The 18,411-nt window shown below is 43.9% G+C and overlaps 2 protein-coding genes across 2 annotated transcripts in view; one reads left to right on the top strand and one right to left on the bottom strand.

Annotated features, from left to right (window-relative positions):
• The window catches only part of LOC137432988 (acidic mammalian chitinase), a 61,695-nt gene extending 54,333 nt beyond the window's left edge, over positions 1 to 7,362 (bottom strand). The window contains exons 1-2 of the mRNA XM_068125357.2: positions 7,189 to 7,362; positions 3,963 to 4,016 (exon numbers count right to left, since the gene is read on the bottom strand). Of these exons, the coding sequence (XP_067981458.2) occupies positions 3,963 to 4,002 (40 nt within the window). The 5' untranslated portion in view covers positions 4,003 to 4,016; positions 7,189 to 7,362. The remainder of the gene's footprint in view (positions 1 to 3,962; positions 4,017 to 7,188) is intronic.
• LOC137432990 (chitotriosidase-1) overlaps positions 1 to 18,411 on the top strand; it is a 337,722-nt gene that overhangs the window by 183,500 nt on the left and 135,811 nt on the right. The gene's annotated exons all lie outside the window — the stretch shown is intronic.

Genomic DNA, 18,411 nt, shown 5'->3' with positions numbered 1-18,411 from the left:
TCCGTTCGAAGACGTCGTTTCACTTCGATTAAGCTTTTTGTGGCCTCATACCAGGTTGCAGCTTTTGTACGCTTCTGACTGTTGTAATTTGCCATTCTTGCTGATTTTTTTCTTTACATTATGCTGCTAAAAAGTCTAAAGCTGACTCTAAGACCGGTTCCATAATTATCAACGTTTAAGAGCAATTTAATCGACATGTTAATCGACATGTGATGTCATGGCAAGAGTTCAGGCTGTTTCCCATCATCAAAAATGACGGCCGCCATATCCAGACCAATAACTAAATTTGTATCAATTATTTTAAAATGAAATTTTAACATAGTAAATGGGGAACATTTGTCTATAAGTGCTGCAAATTACAAGTACATCGGATCACGAAACACAGAGTTATTCAAAAACAAAATAGTACGTCGTATGTGAATCACCCTGTATATATTGTTGCGGATATGGGATTTGTATCCATCCATATCCGCTTGTAAATACGTATTCCCCTATTTCATCAATACTTCCCAACTATCCCCAATCCCCCATTCCCTAGTCCCATTTTCTGTAAACAACACTCTGTAGACCCGACCTCCCCCTATTTCCCCCATTAAATGTCGTGCCCAGGTTCACCGCATCTCATGTAAGACAACTATAGGACATCTTGCTAGTTATTCTTAGTCTATGTCAGTTAAGGACTCATTTCCATTAATTCTGACTCTTCGTTGCACCAGAATGTGATTGTATGGCACCGTTAGGAAGTTTAGGACCTCCCAATACCTCCCCGCAGCTCTTCCTCACGGTTCAGCAACAACAACAACAACAACAGCAACGGCAGCGGCGTGCACAGGGAGTGCGCGACCTCACTCTGGCTTGGTTGGTAGGGGGTGTTGGGAGGGCACGAGGCCTTCCCAACAAGCCGCCATCGAACATGTGCTCGACGGGGTTACCAAATAGGGGCTCCCTGTCAGCTCCTCATCAAGGGCGGAGCCCGGTAACCCCCGCACCCAATGTAAGTGGCGGACCGGCCCCAGGGGGGCGGAGCCAACCAGCCGAGGGCGTGTCACTCCCCGCTGAGCATGCGCAGGAAGAGGGAGGTGACGTCAGATGCGCGCTGAGCTTGAAGCAAGAGAGATGTCCCTTCCGAGCGCTGTGACACCTCCCTGCATCTCTTGGACCGTGCTTGATCCTGTCCCCGAGCCAAGGTGCACCTTGTGCTATCAACCTACCTGTCCATTCCTGCCATCAATCCCTGTGTAAGTCTACCTTGTTCCGTTTGTCTGTGGTCTGTCTGGGCTAAGATAAGACTGTAATTAAGTGCCTATCTCTTCTGTGTCTTTACCTCACTACCTTGTAATCTACCCCCTTTTCTCCACCACTGTAATTATACCCTCCTCCGGAGGTCTTGAGAACTGTACCCCTTGCGTCGTTTCATCTATCCCAGTCGTTGTGTCCTTTCCATCATTGATTTAGCATAGCGCGATTTGGCCAACGTTTGGGTGGAATCGGGTGAGTTGGGGAAGAATCGGGGGAACTGTTAGGTCGCGGCAATACCACCGCTCGGTAAATAACATCTTAACCGCGACCGTAACAATATATATATATCTCTCTCGCTCTCTCTCTTTTTGAGTACAACTACTATACAACTTTGTGTGGGGGATAACATAGGCTATGTGGCCGCGGCCTCACACAGGGGTGTGGGCTCCGGGGAATGGCGTAAATTAGCTATGTAAATATATAAGTGCCACATGGTGGTGGTGGCAGAGGTTATTAAAATTTATTGAGCTGAGGTTAAAGCACTCTTCGAATGGGTAAGTTTCTCCTCCTCCCCTCCCTCTCGTCCTCCTCTCCTCCCTCTCGTCCTCCTCTCCTCCCTCTCGTCCTCCTCCCCTCCCTCTCGTCCTCCTCCCCTCCCCTCCCTCTTCACCACCCTCCTCCCATCTCCACTCCTTCCCCTCTTCACATCTCCCTCCCTCTCTACCCTTTCTCATGAGCAATGCCGAGTGTTTATATATATATACAGTCACGTGAAAAAGTAAGTACACCCCATGTAAAGTTTTGACTTTTTCAACATATTTCAACATACAGCTATTTGATCTTCATTTCAACAATATTGATAGATAAAGGTGATATAATATAACAAATATCATGAAGCATTTACATTTTTTAGTCCATTGTATAATTTAAATAAACATAATTGCAAATTTCGCATTTGTAAAAAGTAAGTACATATATATTTGCAGGGCGAGTGAACAGTCCGGAACCATAGGAAGGACAGGGAAAAGCAAACAAACTTTCCTACGTTTCCAGAAGTGATGTTACGTAGACAATGTCAGTTCGCGCTATTTGCCATTGTGTTTCCACTGAGGAAAGATGAATTTATTCTGCCCAAAACTTTTACTACACGCATCTGAATTTGGGTTCTTATACGCATTTAATTCGAGTAATGTTTACCCAGTCTTTTGAAATTCCATTACCACTTTGATAATAGTTATATTTCTAAAATAATCATACTTTTCCTTATGAAACAAGAGTAAATCCACAAACCCGTGAGTTACAGTGCCTTCAGATCGTGTTCACATCCCTTGACTTTTTCACATTTTGTTTTGTTACAGCCTGAATTTAAAATTGATTAAATTGAATTATTTTTCACTGATCTATACATAATACCCCACAATGTCAAAGTATAAATGTGTTTTTAGAAATTTTAGCCAAATAATCAAAAATGAAATATAGAAACATCTAATTTATATAAGTATTCAACCCCCTGATTCAATACTTTGTAGAAGCGCCTTTGGCAGAGATTGCATCTTTGAGTCTTCTTGGGTATGTCTGTATCAGCTTTGTGTATCTGGATTTGGGGAGTTTCTCCCATTCTTCCTTGTTGATTTGCTCAAGCTCTCTCAGGTTGGACGGGGAGTGTCGGTGAGCAGCAATCTTCAAGTCTTTCCACAGATTCTCAATGCGATTCAAGTCTGGGCTTTGGCTGGACTACTCAAGGACTTTTACGTTCTTGTTCTGAAGCCATTCCAGTGTTGCTTTAACTATATGCTTGGGGTCATGATCCTGTTGGAACATAAATCTTCGCTGCAGTCTTAGGTCTTTTGCACTCTAAAGCAGGTTCTTCTCAAGGATTTGCCTGTATTTGGCTCCATTTCGCCCCATTCATTGTTCTCTCTATCCTTACAAGTCTCCCAGTCCCTGCCTCTGAAAAGCATCTCCATACCATGATGCTGGCACCACCATGCTTCACGGTAAGGATTGTGTTAGATGGGTGATGAGCTGTGCTTGTTTTATACTAAACGTAGGGCTTTGCATTCAGGTCAAAGAGTTCAATTTTTGTCTCATCAGGCCATTTTCTCAGGAGTGGCCTCCGTCTGGCCACCCTCCCATAAAGCCTAGATTTGTGAAGTGTTGCAGAGACTTTTGTCCTTCCAGCAGGTCCTTCCATCTTAGTCAAGGATCTCTGTAGTTCTGTCAGATTGGTCATGAGATTTTTGATGGTCTTCACACAAGTGTATGTATGTGTGTGTATATATATATATTCACGATCGGTGGGTCTTCAAAACCGGGCATCCGTAGGCAGGGAGGAGACCTAAGGTTCTGCATTGACTTTGCTTCCCACAGCAGTCAGCACACCTCAACCTTTAGGTTGATATAACCTACTGTTTGAATTGTCCTCGAACACAGACAGACACTCGCCTTGAAAAGTCTCGTATTCTTTTCCCTGGTCCAACGACATCCAAAGAAAAACTAAATTCGAATTTCAAAAAGTCTGAGAATGACTACACCTGATCAATTTCATTCTCACAACATAATCTAAAAACTCGACAAAAGGTATTCAATATATTTAAACTCCTGCACAAATTTTAATGTGAATCAAATTACTCATGGTGGAACATGGTGAATGTATCCCGAGAATGTGATAGAAAACGTTTTGTTACATATTTTAAACAGTTAACATGAAAATGAAGCCTTACCAAGCGAGGCGATTGTTGTGGCTGCCATTGGGAATTTCATGTCACCTGCAACACCTGTCAAATGAGCAGAAATTATCAGAAAGATAACTGAACCAGGTTAAGTATGGTACCTTGTGGGTGGAGTGAAGGAGAGTTGTCGTCATGCCAGAGTTTTCATTTAACGAATTATTCATTCTCATTTTCCTATGACACTACAGGTTGACTTTGCTGTCTAGTAAAGGGTCGAATCGAGCGCACCGATATTACATTCCAATCACGAGACTATTTTGATAAACAGATAAATATTTAATCACTCGGAAGAAGACGCACTAGCGATCTTCGATCAGCTGACAGAACTTGCAAACGATGTCCCAAAACACAACATCATCATCGTCGGAGGGGATATGAATGCAAAACTTGGTCCAGCTGAGTGTAAGATATCATTCAACAATATTACAAATAGGAACGGCAGATATATGTATATTAGATCTTGTGGCGGAATGTAAACTTATCTCTACGAGTAATATTTTCCAAAATCGGAAAGGTAAACTTTGGACTTTCACTTCAGCCACCCAACATGGAGCACAGTTGGATTACATTCTTAGGAATAAAAAGTGGAAAAACAGTGCCACTATCTGAGAGTTGTCTGGCAGCTTCCACTCCGTAGATTCAGATCATCGGATAGTAACCGCGAAATTAAGACCAAGTGTGTCCAAGATTTTCAATATCTGGGGACATACGTTGATAACATTAGTCCCTGGTGTTGGGCTAGCGGCTAGGGTGCCGGCTTAGGATCCTAGGATCCTGGGTTCGAATCCCGGTCAATCGCTGAATTAACGCCAGGGGGGTTGACTCAGCCTGTCATCCCTTCCGAGGTCGGCAAATTGAGTACCAGTTCACTGGTAATTCCCTGCTTGTCGTTAAAGGCGGCAAAAAGGGTTGGCATCAGGAAGGGCATCCGGCCGTAAAACATTGCTTCAAAAAGGGGACCGAAAAACAACAACAACCACAGTTCCCGAAAAAGGCCAACCCCCGCTTGCGGGGAAAAATGGCCTCTAAAGGTGGTTTTTATACGTTGATAACATTAAGCCCGGTGTTGGCTTAGCAGTTAGGGTGCCGGCTTGGGATCCTACGATCCTGGGTTCGAATCCTGGTCAATCACTTAATTAACGCCAGGGGGGTTGATTCAGCCTGTCATCCTTCCAAGAGCGGCAAATTGAGTACCAGCTTACTGGTAATTCCTTGTGTGTCGCAAGAGGCGACTAACAGCATGGGTGGCAGGAAGAACATCCAGCCACAAAACTTTGTTTCAAAAAGGGGATCATGGTGCCCGGAAAAGGCACAACCCCTGCTTTGTGGGGAAAAATGGCCTCTAATGGTGGTTTTTAACTCAACTGGAATGCCGTCCAGTTGAGTTCATCACATACTGAACCCATCGGCGTCCGTCGTCTGTCGTCTGTTAACTTTTCGACGTTAACACTCCAGCGTCCAGAAATATCAACCGATTCTGATCAAACTTGACAGGCAGCATCCTTACGCCAAGGACCAGGTTGGTATTACATTTCAGCCCGATCCGTTGAAAAATGGCGGAGTTAGGCGACCATTTTGTTTTTGGTCATGAAAACGACGTTAACACTCTAGCGTCCACAAATATTAACAGATTTGATCAAACTTAGAATGTTTAACCCGTACCACACAAGGTAGGTTGCTATTGCATTCCAACCCGATCCGTCACAAAATGGCCGCCATAGGCCGCCATATTGTTTTCAGCTCCGAAACGACATTAAGACTTTAACGTCCACAAATATTTATGGATTTTGATCAAACTTGGTGTGTGAGACTTTTACCACACAAGGTAGGTTGCTATCGCATGTCAACCCGATCTGTCACAAAATGGCCGCCATAGGCCGGCATTAAATTTGGCCAGTCAGTTCAGTTGAGTTCTGCTTCCCTGGAAGCTCTAGTTTTTTTTATACATTGACAACACTGCAAAGGACATGGAGGTCCGGATTGCGAAAGCCTGGGCAGCACCAGTAAAGATGAATGTTGTTTGGAGGAGTGACCTATACAGAGAACTGAAGGAACACTTCTTCCGCACCACAGTCGAGAGTGTTTCCTGTAACGGAGCAGAAACTTGGACGATGACCAACACTCTGTCCAAACGGCTCGATGGTGAATTCACCAGACTACTGAGAGCATCACTTAACGTTTCATGGAGAGCACACTGGACTCACAAGCAACTGCATGGAAAGATCCCCAGAGTATTGGAGTCACTACTTCAGAAATGTCTCAGGTTTATTGGGCATTGTTGGAGAAGTGATCGAGAGATGGCCAAGATGGTACTTTTCTGGGAATATTATCATGGTCACCGCTCAAGAGGACGACCCGCTACAACCTACATGGATACACTGGAACCAGGTGTGACCTCCCAGAAGCGATGGTGAGAAGAGAACAATGGAAAACGTTTGTCAGTAGTGTCCGATGCAGATCGACCAGATGATGATGATTTCATCACAGTCTTGGTTAGTGGAATAGTGGCGTAGCATTGTTGTATTGTGAGTCGTAGGAGTAGTAGTAATAGTGGTGGTAGTTGTAGTAGCAGTGGCGGCAGTAGTAATGTTCGTATAAATACTGGTGGTAGTAGTAGTAGTAGTAGTAAGATATCAAGAATAAAGTATGTTTATTGTGTTTTATTACTTCAAGTATCTTAAAGTATCCCGTTTCAAAAAGCCCACAATATAAGTAGCATCTAAAATGTTCTCAGAACGAGATACTCACAACAGCGTAGAAATACCAAGGTTAAAAAAACAAAAACATTCAAGTACATACAATTTGGAGGAAAATATTTTTCATCTTTTCTTTTTTACAAATCATATATCCCTTATTCTCTCACATATAGAATAAACGAACACATTTTGCGTAAAAACACAAGTCTTTCGGAGAAAAAGTATCCTCTCATAAATGTTGATAAACCTACATTGAAATTATTCAAAGATGGCAATGCTCAAATGAGACAATGTTACAGACCAATTTAAAGTACTACAACTGTAGAACTCTCCATCCTAATAAAGTCAATTGGCAATGTACATAAAACAAAAAAGGGCAAACTATTTGATCTCATCCATCGCAAGTTTATTCTCAAAAAATAACAAACCCAAAATAAACGATCTTATAATGCATTTATCTATCAACTCCTTCACATACCACACCACATGAAAAATTAAAATTAAAATTAAGCAAATCATACCACAAGTGGGGAGTTTTTCACGACACAGTCTCTTCTCGAAGATGACACTCTGTGGTCTTCAAACTGGCGAGGAGCTCGCTTATGAATGCTGCCTGTTTATGGCCAGATCAGTGACAAACAAATGCAGCCAATGCAAAATGCTGGAGGGCAGGGTACGCCACACATACCTTGAAAGAGAGGAACAATGCAATATATGTCTCTTGAGGGCAAGTGCTGCTATTGCAGGATAAACTTCCCCTTTTGCATCAACCTGAAATGTCTATCCATGCAAAGGTTAGAGATAATATGGGGCTCACTATTTCAACATTTCATATAAAGCTTAAACTATTCTTCGCTGATATACTGTTCATTTTGAACAAGAATGGCACTCGATGGAGAGCATCCATCCACCAGGCTCAACGGGTCACGTTTTGTATCCCACTGATAGGTCGGATCTCCGTCCAGACCTGAACCAAAATCGAATCAATTCATCCTTGTCACCTACCCAACTCATCCACCAAGTTTCGTCGGAACCCTTCCATAACTTTTTGAGATATCATGCTACATATCGTGTTTGGCCCTATTGCTCAATGGTGAAGAATCACTTGTATCTGGATCCTGTAGCTGGTTTCGAAGTATTGATATCTGTCTGTCAGACAGAGTAATCTGTCAAAATCATAACTGTTAAGTAGGGTAACTGAACTACCTGTATCAATTGAGTAGAGTGATCCTAACGCAGGCAGTATCCACAGGTGGCCCTGATGCTGGCAGGATGCACAGGTGGCCCTGATGCTGGCAGGATCCACAGGTGGCCCTGATGCTGGCAGGATCCACAGGTGGCCCTGATGCTGGCAGGATCCACAGGTGGTTCGAGTATGTTTACATGTATCAGCCAGATGTTCTGTCGACCCACATCTGTATCAGTTTTCCATTCAAAAACGGCCGTATCGCTTTTTCCGACCGTTGTACGGTAACGGAGAACACGTGCATCTTTACCTCCAACACCAAAGGTGGATGGAGGTTATGTTTTCACCCCCATGTCTGTTTGTCTGTCCGTTTGTTTGTTTGTTTGTTTGTGAACAAAATATCTCATAGAGTTGAGGACAGATTCGGACGAAATTTGGCAGAGATGTAGCTTATGTCACAATGACGATAAGATTCGATTTTGGTGAAAATCCGGATCCGTCTAGTGGCATTTTAAAAGTGATTCTTCACCATTGAGTGATATGGCCAACCAGGTGGAGGTATGTGTTGCTCTCAACTGAGTGCCGTTCTCGTTTTTTTTGTTTTTTCCGTGCTCGCCATAAAATCCACAGAGCCTGACACTCCCGGCTCTCCACAGTTAAATTGTTTTACTTCCTTTTCAGCCGTTTCATCAGCCATGGCAACAGCCAGATCTTGATCGAATGATCTGTCCTCGGAAAGCAACTTTTTCCTGGTGGAATGATTGTGTACACCCTCAACAAACTGGTCCCGTAATGCACGTGGGAGGTGTGTCCCGAAATTGCAGGCAATTGTTAAATGTTTGAGATTTTTTGCATAGTCGGTGACATTCTGGTTTTTACTCTTGGTAGTCCGGAAGTTCTTACCACTTCTAATACTCATGGTTTGAAATAATTTCAAAAATTATATGTAACTGCTTGTATGTTTTAGCAGAAGGTATTTCCGGGAGACACAAGGCATTCAAGGTATTGTAAGTACTTTTACAGATTAGGGAAATCATTGCAGCCACTTTCTTCCTGTCGGTCACTTGGGGCACGGCAGCAATGGCGCCCACTTCAGCTTTCCCGATGTTGCTTGCAAGAAAATAGGCCTCCAAACATTATTGGTACGCCTCAAAATCGTCGCCATCGAAAACAACCAATGAACCTATTGCCATCATGTTAGAATAAGCGTTTATCCTCGTCGCTAATTGTTACGTCTGTAGACTCAGTAATCAGCACAAAGTATGAGAAACAAGCGGGTTTATTCTCATCATGACAAGCTCTCCACTGCGAATGCGCTCCCCATCCAAACCACCCCCAATACCATGTCATCAACATTGGTACAAAGCCGACCGCCAAATTGCAAAATTAAGCAACAGACACAGCAGAAAGCATTCTCTCCACGTGACAAGTGGGATAGTATTCTCCCCACGGTAAACGAAGGAAAGCATACTCCCCACGGTAAACCAAGGAAAGCATTCTCTCCACGTGACAAGTGGGATAGTATTCTCCCCACGGTAAACGAAGGAAAGCATTCTCCCCACGGGACACGAGGGAAAGTATTCTTCCCACAGGACACAAGGGAAAGCATTCTCCCCACGGGACATGAGGGAAAGCATTCTCCCCACTGGACACGAGGGAAAGCATTCTCCCCACGGGACATGAGGGAAAGCATTCTCCCCACGGGACACGAGGGAAAGCATTCTCCCTATGGTACACGAGAGAAAGCGTTCTCCCCACGGGAAACAAGCGAAAGCATTCTCTCTATGGTACACGAGGGAAAACATTCTCGTCGATGCTTAAACATGCCGCAAGCTAACTGGTCAGGACAAGGCATCCTATTCTTGGATTTTGGAATGGCTTGCTTGAGTTCCCCAAGTGAGAAGTCCAGGTTCAATGTAGAGCTTGCAACTCTGGTGTCACAGATGATGGCTTTGTGTTGATTGACAAATGATGCCGATTAGCTTTGATCTCCGAATCAATATTTCTGTCTTAAAATTGAGTTGGAGAAGTGAGTTCCTTCGGTTGAGGCCTTGTCTCTGTTCAGCCAGAGGGTTTCATTGTTGCAGACAAGCCCCAAGATAGTTCACCCTCCATCTTTGCTTCTATTCATACATTTTACCCTTCTCCAGATGGTTTGGAGAGAGATGTCCGGGTTGATAGATGAACAGAAGAAGCACCCAGAAGTAGTCTTGGTACATTTGATTTCTTATTGGGCTCGAATTATTCTCCTTTTAAACTTAATAGCATCTTGAATCAACAGAGATTTTCTAACCCTTCTAAGAGCGGCCCTTCTAGCCCAGATAGCCTGTTTGCATTCATTATTCCACCAGGGAACTTTGATTTTCCGACCAGCTGAGATTTTACAAATGGGGATTGAATCCTGGGCGATGGTATATAGTTTAACTGAGTTGCTCTTAAAGGCTTAAAGGTGGCAATGTTCCCTTTAGCAAGCTCTTCCCTCACTTCCTCAGAGCAGCGCCAACAAAAGCTGACCCAGTTGGCCTTGGAAAGGATCCACAAGGGGGGTCTGTCCATATATTGGTGCCTTTCCAATTTGAGCTTAGTGATCACCGGAAGATGGTCATTACCCAAACCATCCGAGTGGACCCACCATTCACACCTCGCTGCTGCAGATGAGGAGACAAAGGTGAGGCCGAGAGGAGAAGACTGCCCAGTGTATGGATTGACAAAGGTCCCATTGCAATCATTTAGAAGCACCAGGTCAAATTCATCGATGATGTTTTTGATGTACTTACCATTTATATCGGTAAGTCTGGAGCTCCTAAGAATATTGTGGCTGTTGAAGTCACCACATCAAAGGATTACCTCTTCACACCTGTTTAAGACCTCCTGGAGTGCTAAAGATCAGAGGTTGGCAAGGGTTGTAGAAATTAACGAGTGTGAGTCTCTCTTGGGTAGAGGATTTTGACAACATGACATTCCAGTTCGGTCCTGCAGTCAATTTCCATGAAGGGACATTGACAAAACATTGACAAAGCAAGCTTGACAAACACCCCACATTCACCTCCGTTCCTACCCAGGAATCCTAAATCGGTTGTGACATTTTAACCAGGTTTCTTGTACACAGATTATATCCAGTTTGGTTGTAAGATCGCTGATGTACTTCGTAATCTCAGACCCTTGAGCAACGAAGCTTTTTGCTTTCCATTGGATAATTCTCATTAATCTGCGGGGGAGTCCTGGGACTGTTTTCAATCCCACCTTCTGCTTTTATTGCCTGATTGCTTGAATACTTTGTTAAACTTCCCTCTCTACCCTTTTCTCTTTTTCTTCTTCCCTCTTCTCTTCAATCCCTCTCCTCCCTCCAGGTCTTTAAAACAGCTGTTCACCCCCATCTCTTATCTTCCCCCATCCAAAACCTTGATCTTTTCTACCCCCATTAAAACACCCCAAATCCACCTCTTTCAATCTCCGACTTCATTCCTCAAATTCCTAGTAGTGTTCATTTGCTTTACATCGTGTACACCCCTCCCCCCAGCCCTCTCCCTTCCACAGATCTCCCGACGTCCCTGTTCTCCACTGTTGTTGTACTTGTGTGCTTTCTTCTCTCCCCATCTTGTCTCCCGCTCCCTTTATTGTATGTTTTATGTGTTTGTGCATGTTTTTCTGTTGTAACAGGAATTTTTTGTTACTTCATCAGCACAATTTTTTTTTGTTACTTTGACATAATTAACTAGGATTGAGATCACAATAAGGGCAAAAACAAAATATACGACGTAAAGACCTGGCCGGAAGTCTAACCCTAAGGTAAGTGGTGTATGGCGGCACGTCTTTTTTTTTTGTGTACTGAAAGCGAGGCTCGTGAAAGAGCTAACATTTATCACACAAACAAATCAAACAGACAAACAAAATATATAACAAGAGAGAGCGGTAGACAAGATGTGGAGAGAAGGGGAAGCACACAAACACAACATTTGAGAGCAGGGAGATGTGTGGAAGGGAGAGGGCTTGGGGGGGGAGGAGTTGTCTGTTCTGTAATGTTAGCAATTCCACTTTCCCATCCAGTTTTTGATAAATTTGTGTTCACCTTCCCTTCCAGCTTTAACTGATAATTTAAAATATGTATAAATTTGTGCTCAGTTCCTTTTTATGTATGCGAGTACGTGTTGGGTTCTGACTTCTGATTTACAGTAGATATTCAATCAGAGCACAAAATATATTTGGCCTACCTCCCCCAGCACAAACCATCTCATCCTCCCTCCACCATTCCCCCATCCCCCACAACCCCCAATCCACCATCACCCCCACTAACCCACACCCAACATTCCTCCTTCCCTCACTCCCGGAAAAAGGAGGCATGGTCAAAGATGCCTATGACTCTGTAGCGAAGTGTGGTGAGGCACATGAAGCTCGCCAATCCACACTAGTAATCGTAAAGGCCTTGGTTTCCATTGCGTCAAGTTAAGCAAGGGCTGAGGCAGGGGAGCCAGTAAAGAGGGGACAGCAGTACTCCATCAAGCTGTGGATGAAAGCCTAGCTGTTTTCGACATTGATCTGGAATTATGGACAATTCGCTGTTTATCCATCCCATCGGTAAATAATGTGAAGAATGAAGAAGAAGAATATTTTTTTTGCTGAAAGCAAACATTGTATTGTATGAGGGTGATAATGTTAATAAACGATGTTTTACTATGTACTCGCATTAGTAGTATATGAAAATGGAGATTCTAAAACCTACCCGGCCTACCAAAACGAAATAATTAAATAATGCTGTCTAATTTTCTTGCCCCTCTACGTTAATTAAATATATGTTTTTATTACATAAATGAGAAAAACCAGGTGTTTATTTCTTATCTCTGCTTTCTGCCAAGGTGAACTTCAGACCTGCTGTTGCCTTCCACGCTTACTGCTGGAGCATCCAAGACTGCCTTCATATCCAGCTTTTTAGCTTATCTGGAATTCAAATTCCAGATAAGGTATTGTCGTCGTGCACCGTCCGTCCGTCAGTCCGTCTACTTTTTCGACTTTACCGGCCAAACCGCTGGGCCGATCCGGCTGAAATTTGGCAGCAAGGCTCTGCTCTTGACTGGTAACGGGGATTGCAAAGCTCATTCAGGTCAGGTGACCGGAAGTGTGTCAAAGTGGTTGATTAGTAAAATCCTTCAAAAATCTTATTCTCCAGACCCACAAGTCAGCATGCTACCAAATTTGGGCTAAAACATGAAGCCAGGGTACGAATGTTTAATTGTGTAGGTCATGGTGATCACATGACCGGAAGTTTGTCAAAATGCCTGACTCAGTCAGTTTTTGGGAAAATCGTGCAAATTCCTTCAAAAATGTTCTCCAGAACCACCAGTCAGAATGCTACCAAATTTGGGTTACAACATTAGGCCAGGGCACGGAGAAGCTCCTATTTTTAACTTACTGTACTCGACACACAACAACAACAACATGCATTTTAAAAGGCCATTTTCCCGGCTCGAGCGGGGGTTAGCCTTGCGGTCCCCATGACAATCTTCTCCATTTTGCCCTATTTTCTGCATCTCCCCTTGTTAACCCCCTTGCCCGCATTTCTTCTTCCACCATCTTTAGCCAAGTCTTTCTCGGTCTTCCCCGTCTTCTACTTCCTTCTACATTCATTTCCATCACTCTTCTCAACCAGTCACTTTCATCCTTCCTCAACACATGACCAAACCATCTCAACCTGTTCCACTTCACAGCATCAATCACAGGCTCTATTCCCATCATTTTTCGCAATTCATCATTTGTCTTCCTCTCTCTCAACGATACTCTGCACATCCGTCGAACCATTCGCATTTCCACCCTTTCCAACCTTCGATGCTGCTCTGCGTTCATTACCCATGTCTCGCTCCCATAAATCATAACACTTCTCACACATGCAGCATACACCTTTCCCTTCAGCTTCAACGACACTCCCCTCATCATCAGCACGCCACTCAATTCCCGAAACTTCTTCCATGCACATCTCACTCGAGCAACCGTTGCCGAGTCTGATCCACCTTCTCCATTCAGCATGTCTCCGAGGTAGCAAAATGTTTTCACACCTTTCAGCTTCACGCTGTCTCAAAGATCCAACTCAACATTTCCTCCATCTGCAGCTCCCTCTGTGCACACCTTACATTTGAATGTAGCTGCCACACTGGTTAATGACCCTCTCAGACCACTACATTTTTGATGAACCCACTCAGCGCACATTGTACACTGAATGGAGTTCACTCCGACACCCTTCCTACACACAGCACAGGGCCACTTCCCAGTTCTTTCCACCTCACCACATGCTTTACCACTTGCCATCACCTTCGTCTTTCCGATATTCACCTTCAGACCTTTTGTCTCCATACATTCCTTCCACGTGTTCATCTTTTCCTTCAGTCCATCCATACTTTCCGCAATCAACACCAGATCATCTGCATACAACAACTCCCACGGTAAACCCTCCTTTACGTTCTGAGCCAGCACCTCCATCACAGCTACAAATAGTAGTGGACTTAGTACCGACCCCTGATGCACTCCCACCTTCACCTCAAACTCACCACTGTTCCCGTCCTTCGTCCTTACAGCTGTGCGCGCTCTTTTGTACAATGCCATCACGACTCTGATCAACCATTCCTCCACTCCTAACTTCCTCAATGCCCATGTCAATACTTTGCGTGGAACCCGATCGAATGCTTTCTCCAGATCAACAAACCCAAGAAACAACTTCTTCCTCTTCTCCATGTACTTCTCCTGCAACTGCCTCACAATGAAAAGTGCGTCTGTCATTCCTCTTCCTGGCATGAATCCAAACTGCATTTCGTCGATCTTCACTTTCTTCCTTATCCTCCTCTCCAACACCCTTTCCAATACCTTCATTCCATGCTCCAATAACTTTATCGCTCGGTACGAGCCACACTCCAGAGGGTCACCTTTCCCCTTGTATAGAGGGACGAGGGTACTCAGTTCCCAATCCACTGGAATGCGGCCTTCTTTCACCACCAGATTACAGATCTCTGTCATTCTCTTCACACCCCAACTTCCTGCTGCATTCAACATATCTCCCACAATTCCCGTCGGCCCTCCCGCTTTTCTATCCTTCATTGCTTTTATCGCTTCCTCAACTTCCTTCTCAGTTATCTTCTCTGCCGGTCCTAAAACTGGGTTACTCTCTATGTTGCCATCCCATTCATTCTCTGTATTCAACAGCATTTCCATATATCTTTTCCATCTTCCTTTAATTCCATCTGGGTCGACAACGATTTGTCCCACTTCATCCTTCAAGCAACTCACCCACATCACATCACACCTCTCTTTCGCTATCTGCTTTGCAATCCTGAATACTGCTTTCTGACCCTCTTCTGAATCCAAGCGTTCCCCGAACATTTTCCTCCATGCCTCCTGCGCCTTTGCTACCTCTTTCTGTGCAGCCTTCCTGGCTGCCTTATAACTTTCATGCTCTGCTGTTTCTGCTCCCGTACCCTTCGCCTTCTGCCACTCCTTGAACTTCTTCCTCTTCTCGTCAATCCTCTTTCCAACTTCATCATCCCACCACCATGTTTCCGAGTGCTTCGGTGGTCCTTTTGTCCATCCACATACCTCACCAACGGCTCCCAACAGACTAGCTTTCATTGACATCCAACCACTTTCAAGCTCAACCACATCATCCTCGACCCTACTCAGCCTCTCTTTTAATGCCTCCCTTACTGTCACCTCTTTCAACCTCCACACCTTCATTCTCGGTTGGTACTTCACCCGCCGAGCTCTCCTCGCACCTTTCACCCTTACGTCGCAGACAACCAAGTGGTGCTGTGAAACAGCCTCCTCCCCCGGGATAACCTTTGTGTCCCGGAGGTGCCCCCTATCTCGCCTACGCACCATCAGGTAGTCAACGGTTGTCGTCGACCCACCTGACGTGTATGTAACAAGCTTATTATCCTCTTTCTGGAACTGAGTATTACAAATCAACAAATCAGCTCCATCAGCAAACTCCAAAATCCTTTCACCTTCTCCATTTCTCACACCATATCCGTAACCCCCATGAACTCCGTCAAAACCATCCATACTCCTTCCCACATGTCCATTTAGGTCTCCTCCCACCACAACAACTTCCTCATCTTTCACGTTTTCCATCAGCTTCTCTATCGCACACCAGAACTTGTCCTTCTCTTCATCGCTTCGACCAACCTGCGGAGCATAACCCGAGATGACGTTCACCAAGAGCTTTCCAATCATCATTTTCACCATCATCAACCTATCACTCACTCTAGTCACACTCACCACATTGTCTACAAACTCCTCAGAAAACAGGACACCAACACCATTCACGCCCTCCGGGCACCCTTGCCACACAAACGTGTATTTCTGTCCCTGCCTACCCTTCACCATTCTCACACCACTTCCCTTCCATCTCGTCTCTTGCACACAACATATGTCCACTCTTCTTCTGACCAATACTTCCACCACTTCTCCTGATCTCCCTGTCATTGTCCCTACATTCCATGTCCCAAACCTCAGAAACCGATGTCCACTTCGGGCTGTACCCTGCCCACATGTAGTTGTAATTGTCATTGTTCCCTTTTTGAGGCAATGTTTTTATGGCCGGATGCCCTTCCTGACGCCAACACCTCTTAGTCGCCTCTTACGACACGCAGGGATACGGCGTACCTATTCTTATCCAGGGTACACACTGGGAAACGTTTAAAACATGGAAATTCTGGGGGGCGGGCGGCGTCAGCATCACGGCTGCGGTTTAAACATATTTAAATAAATATTTAAACAAAACCATGAAAAACAATCTGGGAAAAGTCTCTAAGTGAGAACGTGGATTTGAGAAAGCAGGAGCAGAGGTGATAGAAAAACGAGATATAGGGGGCGGGGCACAAGTCGAGACGAGGAGACCGCACGAGGTGCGAACAAAGAAACGACTAATTACACACAAATTTGCAACAACTACAAAACCAAAACCAAATAGAAACACACAATAACACATACACAACAAAATACGCAGCGGAAATTTGACAAAGAAACGAACGGGAAAACACTCAAACTTTGATGCCGTGGAGAGATCAAAGCAAGCCCCGTCGCTCGAGGGACCGGAAGTCGATCTACTCCGGAAGTCGACCGGTACTCGATAGCTGAACACATATCTTACTTAACATCTTAACAGCTTAACAATCTTAACTTAGCAGCTTAACAGCTTAACCTACCATCTCATCCAACACAACACACTCAAAATATGGACATTATAGACAACTACTTATTTATAGACATTCCTCTGCAATTATATACAACAAGGAGCTGATGTTACTCTTGGTCCCCTGCCTTTTGGGTGGTCTATGTAAATATGAAAGCTAACTATTCAACGGTTTTTTAAACATCGTGTATACAAGCCAGGTTAACGAGATGGTTGCCATAGCAACATAATTCAGCCAATCACAGCTGTGATCTAATGAGGTTGTGACAATGTCATGAGGAGTATAGATATCTGCAATGTGACTGTTAAATGTTCAGCAGTTTTTAAAATACCGCGTACCCAAAAAGAAATGGACAGATGATCGGTCAGTCGGACGAAGCTCATTTTAATGTCCCGTCTCGGACATTGTCGAAGGGGCGTGGGACAACTCGCTGTTGACCCATGCCATGGATAAAGAATGTGAATTTGAAGAAGAATACAACTCCTTTGTTGAAAGCAAACACTGTATTGTATGTAGGTGATAATCTTAATAAATTACGTTGTACTACATGTGAATGTGGACGTACTCACATTAGTAGTGTGAAAATGGGGGTTCTGACCACTACCGAAAAGAAATAATAAAATAATGTTGTTTGATATTTTTTTTCCTGGCACTCTACTAAAATTACGTATATGTTTTTATTACATACCTGAGAAAAAGCAGGTGTCTATAATCTTATCTCTGCTCCTTGCCAAGGTGAACGTCGGACCTGTTGCCTAGCAAGTAAAAACTTCTCTACACCTGCCTTAAATTTTGTTGGCCTTGGAAATCAATGATTAGCTTATCTAAACCTGCATCAACTGCTCATGACAAGTCGTTTTTCATTTTATTGTTTTAATTTGCATACAAAGTCAAGGCTCGTGGAAGAGATAGATCACTGAATATGGAATGGAAATGGTTTTTTGAAAAAGTATTCATTGCAGCTGAAGGCCGAATTGCAATTTTACAAGAATACATATAAAATAAAAATATGTAATTACAATCGGCATACAGAGAATTGCACAGTGTTCACAGTTTACAAACAATAAAAAATATTATATACATCAAGGGGGAAAATATACAATAATCTTACTAGAATTCACCAAATGTCCGTCCATTCGAAGGTACCGCAAAAACGGCTGAACCGATCGCAACGATATTTTGGGTGGGTAATCCTGGGATCTCCTGGAGTAAAATAGGCTATATTGTTTTTACAATTTCAGCTTTGGCCTCCAGCATTTTCAGGTTTGGACTCCCGCATAACGTTATTTTCCCGGGTGCCGCACAGTATTGGTCAGATCAGAAGAAGAGTGGACATATGTTGTGTGCAAGAGACTAGATGGAAGGGAAGTGGTGTGAGAATGGTG

Source organism: Myxine glutinosa, chromosome 8, assembly GCF_964187855.1.
Source record: "Myxine glutinosa chromosome 8, kmMyxGlut1.1, whole genome shotgun sequence".
Classification (NCBI taxonomy): Eukaryota; Metazoa; Chordata; class Myxini; order Myxiniformes; family Myxinidae; genus Myxine; species Myxine glutinosa.
The sequence above is the reverse complement of the archived record's forward strand: the minus strand, read 5'-3'. Positions and strand labels throughout refer to the sequence as shown.